This window comes from Acanthaster planci, linkage group LG15 (assembly GCF_054643075.1).
Source record: "Acanthaster planci isolate LZ-2023a linkage group LG15, COTS_SCS, whole genome shotgun sequence".
Classification (NCBI taxonomy): domain Eukaryota; kingdom Metazoa; phylum Echinodermata; class Asteroidea; order Valvatida; family Acanthasteridae; genus Acanthaster; species Acanthaster planci.
In genome coordinates, this window is record NC_141791.1 from 13,350,371 (window position 1) to 13,364,301 (window position 13,931).

The following is a 13,931-nucleotide window of genomic DNA, read 5'->3' on the forward strand; positions in this document are numbered from 1 at the left end:
TCTAAATTATCCATCAAGGACAGTAGGTTTCCAAGTTTGCCCTACTATCTGTATGAGTGGTGTACCTGCTCCTAATTTGGTCTATGCTTGTGTTCAGGTCCATCTCAGGCGGGTAGATGATGAAAATGAAGGAGCGATTGGAGTCGCTGTCCACATCAACCATTCCAGTTCGTTGCGACTCCAAAAGGAATACCTATGCACAGCAAAAACACTGACTAAATCTAAATCATGTGAACGTCCAATGCACCTGACACTATTCAGTATAGGAACCTCATTGATACAAACCAGGAATATCAGGTCCTAAAGTAAAGTACTAGAGGCTGGGGTACTAACCTGCTGTGCCAGCTGCTGCAGTCTGAGGTACTCCAGCTCACTGACGTCCTTCCGGGCGGCCACCTTGACCTGGCAGACGTCGCCCATGAAGTCGTCTGAGCCCGGATGGAAACAGGACATCAGGAGCTTGAGGTTGCGCAGGCTCATGGCGATGGCCCGCTGCATGGCCAGGCAGGCCACGGTCCACATGTCGTGGGTGAAGGAGGGGCCGGCGCTCAGCAAGAGATGCCTATGAAAAAAAAAAATACTCAGCAATGGTGCTTTTCCTTGTATCTTTGCACTTCTATCTTTTTCCAGTCATGAAATCAATGATTTCTCAAAAAGCAAAACTTGGGTTAGGATCCAACTGATTGTGGGTACTGCTTGCATCCATAAGCAAGACATTGACAAGAAGTACTCTGTCGCAGTTGAAAGCTAGACTTATTAAAGATAAACCGTTTAAACATTCTTGTTGAACTGAGCCCATAAATATGTGAGCATACTGAAAATTTTGCTCTAAAGACTGCAAAATATGACACAAAAATGGATAAAGAACAATTACATTGTCTTTGAATAGGTGTACTTACCGGATGCAAGAGCAGCCTAGTCTGGAGACGGACTCGTTGGGTTGCCCAATGCACTCAATCAGCACGTCTAGCATCTGCCTCAACGTCAGGTACAGCCCCGTCAAAGGCATGCCCGTCCGGACGAAGTGCACCACGTATTCTACCACCAAGTCCGTGGACAGGCCGCAGGCGTGCTTGAAGTTGGCCACGGTGGCCTCCCACAGGAAGGCAAACTGACGGCTGCGATGGACCCAGGAGTGCAGCATGGGGAGGAGGAGCTCAGACACGGCAAACAGGGCAAACTGAGGACCTTCAGTGTCAAAATGACAAAATATGCAAACGGAGGACCTTCAGTGTCAAAATGACCAATATTCAGGTTACAGCAATGGACAGAAAATGGACTCAGAGGCAACTTCACAAAATAAACATAGCAAACTGAGGACCTTCAGTGTCAAAATGACAGACATACAAGTTACAGGCACTACAAAAAACACCGACTCACAGTAAGTCAATTAAACAGCAAACTGGGGACCTACGGTGTCAAAATGAAATGTTAACAAGTCACAGCTACTATACACAAAATCTGACTTTCAAACACTTTCACACAAGAGATTTAATGCTTCATATCATATAAGATTTTCAAAATTTCCTGCCTTACCTGGGACTGAGAGTACAGATCGCAGCAGTTCAAACAATAGCTCCAGAGTCTGAGGCTGGTACCCTCTAGGGCACGTGGACACTGCGCCTGTCAGCCCTTCCAGCAGCAGGTACCAGACCCGGCCCAGACCTGTCGCATCATCCACCTGCTCGGCCGTGACCGGCTCAAACAGGTATTCGTCCTCCTTGCTGCCGCTGGCCCACCGAAAGCGTTGCTGGCCGGATCCACCCCCAGCTCCACCCACTCCAGGCAAGGTCGGGGTCGCGGGGTTATCGGGAGGCCCCTCGGGGGATCCCAATTTGATGGACTGGGCCCCGCGGAAGATCGGGCAAGCCGGCATGGTATAGATGGAGGCCAGGATCTTGTGGCAGCGATGGAGATAGTTGAGAGCTGGGAAGCACAGGTCTAGCGTCTTAGGCTGCCGCTCTGGAGAAGCAGCCAGGGAGGAGCTTGGGGTCGAGGTCTGTGAAGAGCTGGAATAACCTGCAATAATAAAAATTATTAGTCAAATTGCTGAATAAACCGTAAGGAGGGCTAGCTTTTGAGTTCCAGAGAGAAATGTGACCAAATCAGGAATCAAACAATCACATAACCAATTGGTACAGTCTTTTACTCTAACTTTAGAGGGACAAAAAGGCCAAGGTGAAAGTAAAAAGGTTTTCGGGGGAAATTAATCCATCCTGCAGAAACTTCCAACCCTCCTGTTTGTTTTTAAAGTATATGGAAGGAATAGGGTAGCATCGTGACGGGGAGCAACTTCACAGACTACTTCGTGTCTTGAAATAGTCATATCAGTTTTCTTTCAGGTTTTTGAGAGAAGTGAGGTTAGGGGTGTCAGCTCATCAAGAGGCGGTAAGCGTATCTTGACCCTCCACAGAGCAAAGTAAAAGTCCAGCGAGGAAAACTAACCAGAGCCCCTGAGGAATTTGAGCAGGCACAGTATGCAGTCCACGGCGGCATTGGCGAACACGGTCACATTGTCCGTGTTCAGGAAGGCCTCAAAGACATTGAAGAGTGGCGCCAGGGGATGCTCCGTCCGGTCGGCCATCTCCTCTTCCGGGCTGGCTGGTGGGGGCTGCTTGAGGGTAATGCGGACAGCCCGTAGGGCGCCGAACAATGGTCGCCAGCCAGACTTGATGTTGGCAAAGGATGCTTCCACGACCTCACAAATAGAAGTCACGACCTGTATTGATATGTGTTAGTACTTACTAGTCAAACATGTTTGTAATGTCTACAAAACTCTACTTAACTTGAATGTTCACTTTGACTTCTTCATTTATTTGCTATGTTTTTATCCATTTCTGTATTTTAAATCACTTCAATATAAAACTTTTATTCTCTTGGTACAAAAGAACCGTTCCTGGAATATCTAAATTGGCCAAATGCGTAAGATTCCCTCAAGCTTGAATCAACAGTTAAGTGTGACTGATGAAAACACTGAAAAATCACATGGTTGACAGTAAATCATGTCGACAGCCCAGGACATTTTGTCTTCCTCACGAAACGTTCTCACTTTCCTATTCCAAATCTCTCTCTGAATCTCTCCAAACTTTGCCTGTACCTGATCCTGAACATCTTCGTCGCACAGCTCCAGGCATAGGAGACTCTCGAAGGGCTTCAGGAGTGCCTCATGGAAGTTGAAGTGCGGGTGTTCTGTCTTGGCATAGAGGAGCTCTGTCAAGACATCATGGATGGCTGTGATGGCCTGCTTGGAGACGTGACGGTCCCGGTGGCAGGCAGCCTGAGGTGCCAAAACAGAAGAGAGATTACAAAACGGCGGTACCAGTCTGTGAACATTTTGGCCGCTATTTGTTGCAATAAAACACACCACAAACTAAAAGTAACATTTTATCAAACCATGGCAAGTTCTGCTCACTGCAAATCATGTGGATAAAGTTTGGACAATAATGAAATTCCATCATGCAAAAGTCATATGTCCATTGCTTTCAGCCCTGTTAGTCAGATGCCTTAGTGACAAAATGTAAGTTTCATTGTCAGTTTATATGTGCACCATTAATGACTCAAAGCTTGCGTGCAATGATGGATTTCAGTTCAGAGTAACCCCCTTGTTTAAGTTTGCATTCCTCTCTTAACTACCTCGACTAGGTGAGGTGCCACCACGCTCCAGGCCTGCATCAGGTGCAGAAGGGGCCTGGTACGGTGACGGGTGCACCTCAAGATGACGTCGCACATTCGGAAGAGGAGGAGCGAGGTGCTGGCCTGGCCTGAGATGTTGAGGGATTTGCTCGGCGACGTCGGCGCAATGAGTCTCTGTAAAGACAGTGCCAAACAGGGGAGGAAATCGTTTAAAAGCACTTCAAATGTGACCAAGGCTGTACTTGGGCTTGTCAAAATGAACCAAGATGCAGAATTTGAGGCATTAGTTACCTTTTCTGTCTGCTGAGGAGTGCTCTGGTAGAGCTGGTGTCGAGACGAGGTTCGTAGTTCCCGCAGGAAAGCCAGCAAGGCACCAAGATTTAAGTTATTGGCCGCCTCATCGAAGAACCTGTAGGAAGAGAATGTATAAGTGTCAATTAATATTTCTAAAGTTGAGTGATAGCAAAGGCTTTGTTCTCTTGAAATGAATCTTCACAGAAAAAGACTAGAATAAGATCGTCAAAAAGGTGACCAGAAAGAGGAGGGGCTACTTGATGAAATAATTTCTTGGGGGGGATGATCATTGGTAGAGATAACAATTAACAAACAGCCCAATCATTGATACAAATCTTTGCATCAAAAGGAAAAGTCAAGTAGAGAGAAAATGTAATGCTGCCTGCAAGTCTGTAACAAGCATCAAGTTGGGAGTCGAATCATAGGCTATTCAAATGAATTCCGACGAAAGCATTCCTATGTAATCATTCTCTATACAACTTGGGAATGGTTTCATGAAAGGACTTCTGATAGACTCAACTACACTACTGACCACTGCCGACCAATGTAGCTTAACACTAAAAATTGACGACTCACCTGTCCACTTCCGATGACAGCCCGCACACCACCTTCGCTGCAGTCGTCGCGCTCAGCATCCCGCCCCGCGCCGACCCGACCTCAAAGCCTACATCCTTGGCCATCTCCTTGCCGATGACCTCTGACACATCAAAGGTCGGGGCGGCCGCGGACTGGACTGGTACGTAGGACGGCAGGGAGAGGTCCAGGTTGTCGGGGGCGGAGCCTGGGAGGGTCTGGGGGGAATCAGTGACTTTGGGGAGGGCGATGGTGGGCTGGTTGCTGCTGCTGAAGTGACAGTGTTCCAGCTGGGACACATAAGCACAACACCTGTGGCCCCCCAAAATGACAGCTATCAACACTCATCAGAAGACAGCACTCAGTTGGTTATTAGAACGAACGTATAAATATTATCTTGGTATTTGTTGGAATATGGTATCTCCCACGTGTTATATTGTGGCACATATCGAACAAACGTGGGGCATTTTTGGAGTGACTTGGAAACTCTGATCCAGGGTAGATCTGCCGAGTAATTCAGATTTCAAGCAAAGCCAAGATATTCAAAACAAGATTTGCAAAAGCCAACTAAGCTCTTGAGTCTAAGTGGTGAGCACCCTCTATAGTTTGGCCACACAGCTGATAGCACAGTTCCTCCCCAACTGAATGCCAACTCAACAAATTGCAAACTGGAGAGTCAACTCAAAATTCTGATGTCTCGCTTACCTGAAAATGTGCTTCCAGCACTCGCCGGCGTGGCTGCCCATCTCCAGCCCCATGGACAGTATGGCGTCAAGGCTCAGTACATGGGCGGCGTGAAGCCGGATGCCCTGCCCCTTGGATGACCACCCTCGAAGGGACATCTTCCCACCAACAATGGAGGAAGAAGAAGAGGAGGAGGTTGCATCGCCTGCCCCGCCTCCCCCGGGCTGCTGTGGCTGCTGCTGCTGCTGCTGTTGCTGGGCGCGGAGGGAGGGGTCGTCGCTCATGCAGGAGGTGTTGGCAATCTGGGAGAAGAGGTGGGCGCAGCGAGCTGGCAATCCTGCACAAAAAAAGTTGAGGAAACAAAATTGACTCCAAAGACAAGTTCATACTTGGCATTGGTTCATAGAAACGAGCATTTGTGCCGAGAACTTGCAAAAGTTCAACAAGGAGATTTTGCGAGGAATTTCTTGATGAACTTTAAGCCCTAGCATTGACAAACGGGCCTTAACATTTCACCCATGAAAATTTAGCACAGGAGGTTAAGAAAGTCTGGTGAGTCTGGTCGGCATGCTGGTGCTTCCATTGCTTTCCACCTCTGTGGCCCAGGTTCGAATCCCACTTTAGGCCGACATGTGGATAGGGGTTTCCAGTCCCAACCTGATTCTTGAAACTTTTCCTTGAATAGCTGTGTGAGGCTTTCCTCCCACCCCCCAAACTGGAAAGTTCTTCCTCATCTTCTCTAAGGTTTCCTCCGGTCTTCAGCCAACAGTGCCCATGCACTTTTAATGGAACATCGAGTTTCGTACCAGGAAGGATTGACATATTAACGAGAGACTCATAAAACTGGTCTAAGCATGAAGCACAGCTGTATATAGAGTGAGTAGCACCAACTTCAGACTTTGGAACCAAAATGGCTCTCAATTATGTGTACAATTAAGCATGCAGATATTCTATGCTAACTGTCCATGTGCAGTGTGCTGAAGCGTAAACCACCATTTTGGGTCCAACAATTGAGACACTCATGTCGCAACTTTCTATTCTACAAACAGCTTCTGATGAGTTGGTACCCACCGAGCGTGCAGCTGAGGGCAGCCGCCCGGCGCAGGGCCTCCAGGCTGAGGCAGATGGCGTCGCGGTCCCGGATGTTCTGCTCCTTGGCCCCCTCGGTGCCCAGCATGAGCGCGATGCTGCCGACACCTGACACACTGCGCATGGTCAGGGGCACGGCCAGGACCGACAAAAGCTGTTGCCAGAGCGTCAAGAGAATGTCCTGGGTGAATGCCATGCCTGCAAACAGACGGAAAATAGTTCCAGTCAACTATTTCGGATATTTTGTTTTCTTTCAGAATCTGATTTTGCTTGCATTACGAACACTCTTTCAAAACAAATTTTTGGAGGTGACTTCCTTGACTCTTTCTTTTCATTTCAACGTTAGGTAACACTGACCTCGACAATTTTTAGACCAGGCAAACTTTGCATGGGCCCGGCTTCATCCACTCAAAGTCTGCACCACTTGCAATGGGGTGATTCTCTTTTGTTTCCAGGTCCGAGCAAAGCATAGTTAAGGCCAGGGCCTTAAATTTTGCAGGGACAGCAAATTCCCCTACCATAAAATTTCTCCTGTACCATGGAAAGCCCAACAGAACTCATTTTGAACCACATAAACTGTAACAATGTCAAACTGAAGAGAAGTACTTCACTTCTAATACATTTTTGATAAACAAAGCTGTTTGTCGGTCAAGAAGACCTTCCTGAAGTGTGTACCTGCTTCGCTGGCTTGCGTTGTGCTCTTGGTGATGAGGGAAAGTAGCTTCTGGTTGTGGGAAGGCGCGTCATGCAGCATGTGACCTCCTAAATCCTGGCTGCCCAGACCATCAATATCTGTAACGGCACATCCAGCATGATTTGGCTAGAGAGTACGGCCTGAAAAGTCTACAGTCTAATGAGCTGGTTTAACAGGTGGATAAAGAGGAGAGCTGTTGCCTCTCAGGCAAGTACGAAGCTTGCAGCTTGAGGCTCTCCTACGTTAGGGGGCACGATGATGCGCGATAAAAAAAATTGACCTTTTCTGGCTCGATTAATTTTTGGATATTTCATGGTTCTGGGCCCAATTTCAAGGTGCTCTTACCGCAAGTGAAAAATCCGCTTACTGAGGCAGAAAATTCTGTGCTTATGGCGAACGTATTTCACGGGTTAGCGAGGAATTTTGGCTTGTGTACATGCATACATCCCGTAACTAAGGATTCTGTGCTGAAAGGGTTAGCGCAGAGTTTTTCTGCTTGCAAGGTTAGCGCAGAATGAAGATCGTAAGCGTGGAATTCTACGGTAAGTAGAAATTAGGCCCTGCTCGTTTCAAATTCAAGACACACATACATACATGGCTTAGGTGGTCTAAAGTCCATTTAAGAGCAGAGGGAGTGAGTTAAAACTGATCAAAATATCTGGTAGTTCCGGAGAAGTTTAATGCAAAGGCCAACCTTCAAATTACACGGTTATGATCTATCTCATCATAGGTCTCCTTGGTCTTAATGGGACCTCACCAGATCTACTGTGAAGTGGACTTAGCCAACCGGAAGACCTTTATCGCTAATAATGGAAGCATGACGACAACTATGAGTTCCGTCTCCAATTGAGCAAAAGCAATAGCATGTGGAACGCTTAAGATTACTGTGAAAAAAAAAAAAAAGGAATGTATAGCGAGAAGGGAGAGGAAGGTTACGGGATGCAGGGAGAAGGGGGGGTAGGAGCACTGACCAGTGAGCATTGAGATGAGTGCCTTGTTGCAGTGGAAGGACTGGGCCTTGTACCCTGCCTCCCCCAACAGGTCCCTGGCGATGAGTGTCTGGTACAGCTCCCCTAGCCAGGCGGACGACAGGTAGACCAGCACGCCGCAGTCCAGGATGCTCTCGATGAACTGATTCTGCTCAGGAAAATGACAATTGAGGCTGAATAACTAGCACGTTTTGATTTATGCGTCATTCCGAGTCCGTCAACTCAAACATTTTTCGGGCCCAAAAAAAGGGCAAGGTTTACTTGGTTATTTGGGAAAATTCGCTGAATGCTGGGTGAGAAATTTGTTGTGGCTTACTTTGGTCTGGGGTAGTTGGCCGGGGTTCTGGTAGTGGCCGCACCGTATCAGCTTCAGGTTAAGCAGAAGGCCTAAGTACGTGGCCACATAGATGCCGTCAGCGTTGATGACCGGGGTCATGTCTAGCGTCATGCCGTCTTCCGAGCTTTTGTCTGGGTTGTGCTTGCGAAAAGAATGCCCTGAATGATACAACGAAACCTGATCAAAGTGGCACACTGTACAAACCAGTAGTTCTAACCACAAAAGGGGTTTTAATGCACTGAACCTTTTAAGGAAGGCTTGGTAAGTACAAACTCTGGAGTTGTATTAGCATAGCAGATAGTTGCTGTGAGATCCAAACTAATTTATTTTGATTAAATACGACGGCTACAAAAGAAAATGAAACTTTCCAATTCCTGCAGCAGCAAAAGTCAAGATGATGGCCATTGTGAAGGCGAGACTTTGTCTCGATTCTGGGATCCTGTGCAAGCAATATCGGATTTTAAACTAAGAAGCTTATTCAAGGGATAATTACTTTATGCGGTATTAAAGGTTTCAGAAACTTGAAAGCTTGGACGGTAATGACTCGAAAAGAATTGGGTTGCAATTAATGGACCGGAATTCTTCACACCTGCAACGAATGTGGATGCGAATTTCTGCAGCTCCACATCGACTTCCACCTCGTCAATCATCGGTATGACAGAGGGCAACAGTGCCACCAAGGCCTTGGCGAAGTCACGCGCCCCTTGTCTCTCCCGCTCCAGGTTTTGCTGTGCGTGGCGCTCCAGCTCTGCCCGCTTCTGTTCCTGCCGCTCTGCCAGGAGGCGCTCGGCCAGAATCCTCTCTGGCAACAGCAGCGGGGAGGAGGAGGAGCTGGAGGAGGGTGGGGAGGCCGAGGACTGGTCTTCTGCGTCCTCGCTCCCTGTCTGGTCCTGGGAGTAAGTCAGCACGTGGCTCTCGTTCGCTGCTGCGGTGGCCATCTTGGATACCAAATCTCCATCCGCATCCCTGTTAGGCTTCCAGTTTGTTTGTTTGGCACTTTCCTCCACTGTGGCTGCATCCTTTATGTCTTGGCTCCTGTCTCCCGAGATGCCTTCCTCCATTGCTCTTCCATCAACGTCATTACTTCCAACTTTGTCTGTGTCCAACCCTCTCTCCTCGACTGCTGCCTGTGAATCGTCCTTGGCATTGATCCTGTCCAAGTTGGTATGGTAACCCAAATCGGCAATATGCACCTCCTCCTCGATCGGTTCTTCGGAGACAGAAATCCCCACCTCCTCTTCTCCTTCTGTTGCTGCCTTGCCCTCCTCAGGCCTTGCCTCCTCTCCTGTCTCACTGTCGTCTCCCCTAAAATCCTGAATGTCAGTATCTCTTTCTTCATCCTCCATGCTTCCTACTTCTCCGTCCCCTGATTTCGATTTCTCTTTCCTGCCTAAAATAATCAGTTCAGGTTTTGGTAAATCCTCTTTGCTTTCCAATTTTTGCGCCTGTAACACAAAGGGATCTTTTGTCTCTATGTTGCCTGGTGATAGAATAAAAAAAGAAACTTGAGATAAAAGAAGCGTATTTGTAATAATTACTAGCTGAGGGTTTCTGTTCACCGAATGCTCAATTTTCTGACTTGTAAAAACTATTTCAGTCATTTTTTTTCTTCTAGTTCCAGTTAACTCTAAACTACCAAGGGTATGTTTATGGTGTATACATTCTGGAGGTTCTTCCAAAAATTAAAAACAAAACAGACTACTTCAGCGTCTCAAAAATCTGATCAAAGTAACAACTTAGTATCTAATGCTGGATCTCCAAAAAAAACACAAAAAAGGCATGTTACACATAGGCGCAACAGAAGTTTTCATTTCTGACTGCGGCTAAGGCTTACTACAGTAGTATGCCAATTCTGAATAGCCAAAGCCACCACGTTCTGACTGACAGTGATTCCTACACTCACCATTTTGCCCCTGTTCCTCCTTGGCTCTCCTCAAGATCAGCTCGACCTGCTGCTCGCTCAGGCCTTTCCCCTTGCTGATCTCGTCCAACGAGGACAACAGCGCCCCCACACAGGCCACACTGGACAGGCAAACCGCACTGTCGCGAGACTGGGTTGCGCCCGATATGCCATCCATTAACCTTTGCATGTGAAAAAAAACCACAACAATGCATTCTAAATTGTTAGATTTTTAGAGTTACAATGACTGCCGTAATGGTCAGTGATTGCAGTGATAAGTAATTGTGGTAAAGCATCTTGCTCAGGGAAACAAGATCATAAAATCTCACTTGGAAGACTTTGCAGTACCACAAACACATGTCCATTGCAAACAATGTATAAGCAAGGACACTATTGCATTCAATTTATTTCTGACAAGTTTTCCACAATATCATAAACGTTAGAATCGTTACGATTCTTACAGTTTGAGCAGGTCCATGTCAGTGCTCCTGGTCTTGTTCCCTGCCTTCCCAATGGTACTTTTCTCAGATTCTCGGTCAATGGTGGCAGGACCAGCCAAGTCCACTATACGCTCAGGTGTGGCCAACATCTGCATAAAATTGTTTGCGAAAAACCTTTAAGCCCAATTAATCATTTTGGTTTAATTGTTAACAGCATGTTAATACAATTTCATCCAGATGTCAATCTGTTTACTTTAACGAACATTTTTATACCTCCTTCAAAACTTTTAAGGCTTCATTGCGGTGCACCGGGGGAGGATACAGCAGCATCCTGTGAAACAGCGAGCCGAGTACCGGCCGCATGGACTCCAGGCTCCCAACTAGCCGCACCAGCTCCGTGGCGATACTGTAGACAATTCTGGCTGATGAGTTCCCTGTGGCGGGACCGGTGGCCGACCCGCCTGAGCCACGCCCTTGATCCTGGAGGCCCGCGTGAGGGGTGTGGCCGCTCTCGGGATGTTGGGAGGAGGATGAAGGAGCAGAAGGGGTGGGGTGATGAGAGGAGACGATGGACTTCTCGTCCCGCGGGATGCCCAGGATGGCGATGAGGCAGGGGCAAAGCTGTTGCCTGGTAAACGAAAGAAAAAACAATCATGCCTTTCACAACCAAACTTTACAAAACTGGTACAATTCCTTCCACTGTGCCATTTTAGGAGTGACGGCTGGTCCTTGTTATTCAAACATTCTTCCCAGCAAAGGAATTTCTTTGCCACAAGACCTTGACCTGATCATAAAGCAGGGATGTTACAACTCGCTCACCAGATTGCTCTGACCAGGATATCGCTCTGCCTGAGTTCAGGCCCGGCATTACTCAGCATCGCTAAAACGGCCTCTAGTTGAAGAGTCAGGAGGGGCTGATTCTGGTTGCCATGGTGACCTTGTGATGCTCTGTGGGACAGACACATTTCTTAACATATTGGAATTGAAGAAAAATCATTTTACAATGTCTTTCTGAGCCTAAACATAGAGATGAAAAGCATTCAACTCTTATCTAAAATCTTAAAAGGGACCCAACATTTCTTGCCTAATAGTTCTCTTTTATCTGCAAGGACAAGGTCACATATAAGTCACTCTGGGCCTGTGCAACATAAGAAAATCTCTAAACATACAAAGCCGTGGATTCTTATTAAATCTGCAGCATTATTTTCAAAATATACGCATCTACTTGACCAGGATTCTTCCAAAGGCACTATTTTTTTAGACTTTTGTAAGATTGTGGAAGGATAGACCTAAGCCGCTGTTGTTTTACATGGGGCATGACCCCCCTTGTGCCACTGGTTTCCAGCACAGTGGAGGATTCTGCAGCATCTCAAAGAGTGTCCTTCTGTTACCTCTGGGATTCGTTGAGCTTCGAGCAGAAATACTGAAGCACTTGGACAAAGGCTTCGTGGGGGTCTAACGTTGAGCCGGGGATGATGTTGTTGTCTGTTTTCAAAGCAAAATAAACATTACAGTGAAAAACAAATTTTGACTGCAGCTGTGCAGAATGAGCCCTGCTCTCATGTTTAAAGCGATTTCTATGGAACGGGGGGAAGAATCACTGTCTTCCTCCCCTAAAGCATAATTCCCCGTTGAAGACGCGTTTTAAACCCTCTACAGGCAGAATGTACAACACATGAAATTGGACACAAAGTTGAAAAAACACACTTGGAAACACATGCGTAATTATATGACTATGTAGGGCAGAAAAGTTCAGGCGCAAACTATCGTTTGACCAGTAGTCAGATACTTTTTAACAATGCGCACGCGCAATTCTTTTACACTCGAACGACCCTAGTTGGCCTTTTTAAAAAATCTCACTGTTAGTCACACTGCATCATTGGCTGCAAATCTTGTAGCGTACATGGTTTTTGAAATCTCGTACAATTATTTTCATGTGAATGGTTCCCTCCATGATGATAAAAGAAATCTGTTATTGATAACCAGCAGTGCGACCATACCCCTGGGGCCTGGTACCAAAAATCGTCTAAATAGTCCAAACCATCCATCGTTTCGGGCAGTGTTGGTGGAACTGTAGTTAAGTATAAAAAAAGCATCGCTTGAACTTGTCCTTAAATTTCAGCTTTAGAAAAGAAACTCAAATATACAAAACTGGTTCGGGAGAAATGATGAAGAGCTTAAAACCCCTCCGGGGAAGTGAACAGTCGTGAGACCTGTCTACTACAAACGATCCATTTTTTTTTTATGTGCAGGCGAACAAGCAGTGTGAATGAAGCAACAAATGCAACTTACTGAAACAATTCCAGTGAAGCGCCATGCAGTAACAAAAAACAAAGTTGCAAGATTAATTGATGTTTAGTATGCACAAAATAAACGATGCTTGAAATCTCAACAGCTGATGACAGAAGTTAATAAGTAAATCAAGTTGAATTGTTGATATTATTTATAGATGTGCCTGAAACCTGAAACCAAAGTTGAGTTTTGCTGTTACAGAAACAAAATACACGTGTATTTACTAAACAATAAAACACAATGTGTTAAAGTGAGAAACTGCTTCTAGGAATGTGCAAACAGTTCACAAGGTACATATGATTTGTTACTCCTTTTATAACGAAGAAAAAAACACCACAAAGTTTGCAAAACAATTTTAGGAAATTTGCTATAAACTAAATTTTCAACCAAGATAAACAATTATTGGTTACAAATTAACATCATCCGTGTTCACAGTCTTTGCCTGAAATTATTCACAATCAATGCTGATGGCAAAATGGGTTTGTTTGTCCACTTCTAGTTACAAAATGACATCTGTGCTGTTTGGAGACCCAACACGAACTGAGTAGTTCCAGGAGTAATACTGACTGATTGATTACCTGAACTACCGGTTTGTCTGGTGATTTTTTTATACAACTTCCATAAGACATAAAATTTGCCACATGGAATTTCATATGCGAGAGAACAGTGGACCAAAGCTACCGGGAGAAAATATAGAAAACCAAATGACCCAACATTTCTCAAAGTGACATCTTTTTAACATTTGAACTTTATTTTTTAATGTATAAACAATAACAGCAACAAGATCTGTCACTTACGAGTTCTTGAAGTAACCAAACAAATAGGATTCTATTAGCAAACAACCCAACATAAAACAAAAGTTAGTGCACACATGAAACAGACGCAGAACAAAACACAGTACAAACCTGCAGTTTCTGTTCTTGTATCCTGCTGCTGTTTCATGAACGTTAGCATAAACAAATCAAAACAAAAGAGGACAGAGAGTTAATAAGCAGCAAGGCTACAC

At 45.8% G+C, this 13,931-nt stretch overlaps 1 protein-coding gene across 13 annotated transcripts in view; it reads right to left on the reverse strand.

The window, feature by feature from the left end:
• The window catches only part of LOC110978864 (brefeldin A-inhibited guanine nucleotide-exchange protein 3-like), a 30,679-nt gene that overhangs the window by 3,809 nt on the left and 12,939 nt on the right, over positions 1-13,931 (reverse strand). For 4 of the 13 annotated variants that reach the window (XM_022234170.2, XM_022234171.2, XM_022234167.2 and 1 more), the window contains 21 exons: positions 13,831-13,858; positions 12,025-12,118; positions 11,453-11,581; positions 10,907-11,261; positions 10,655-10,782; positions 10,197-10,375; positions 8,883-9,773; positions 8,273-8,451; positions 7,939-8,104; positions 6,949-7,065; positions 6,256-6,471; positions 5,206-5,521; positions 4,504-4,812; positions 3,925-4,042; positions 3,634-3,807; positions 3,098-3,277; positions 2,446-2,719; positions 1,537-2,019; positions 900-1,188; positions 334-562; positions 66-193 (listed from right to left, as the gene is read on the reverse strand). In XM_022234170.2, coding sequence (XP_022089862.2) covers positions 66-193; positions 334-562; positions 900-1,188; positions 1,537-2,019; positions 2,446-2,719; positions 3,098-3,277; positions 3,634-3,807; positions 3,925-4,042; positions 4,504-4,812; positions 5,206-5,521; positions 6,256-6,471; positions 6,949-7,065; positions 7,939-8,104; positions 8,273-8,451; positions 8,883-9,773; positions 10,197-10,375; positions 10,655-10,782; positions 10,907-11,261; positions 11,453-11,581; positions 12,025-12,118; positions 13,831-13,858 — 4,982 coding nt within the window. The remainder of the gene's footprint in view (positions 1-65; positions 194-333; positions 563-899; positions 1,189-1,536; positions 2,020-2,445; positions 2,720-3,097; positions 3,278-3,633; positions 3,808-3,924; positions 4,043-4,503; positions 4,813-5,205; positions 5,522-6,255; positions 6,472-6,948; positions 7,066-7,938; positions 8,105-8,272; positions 8,452-8,882; positions 9,774-10,196; positions 10,376-10,654; positions 10,783-10,906; positions 11,262-11,452; positions 11,582-12,024; positions 12,119-13,830; positions 13,859-13,931) is intronic. The other 9 variants (XM_087146635.1, XM_087146633.1, XM_087146634.1 and 6 more) reach the window with 5 other exon arrangements.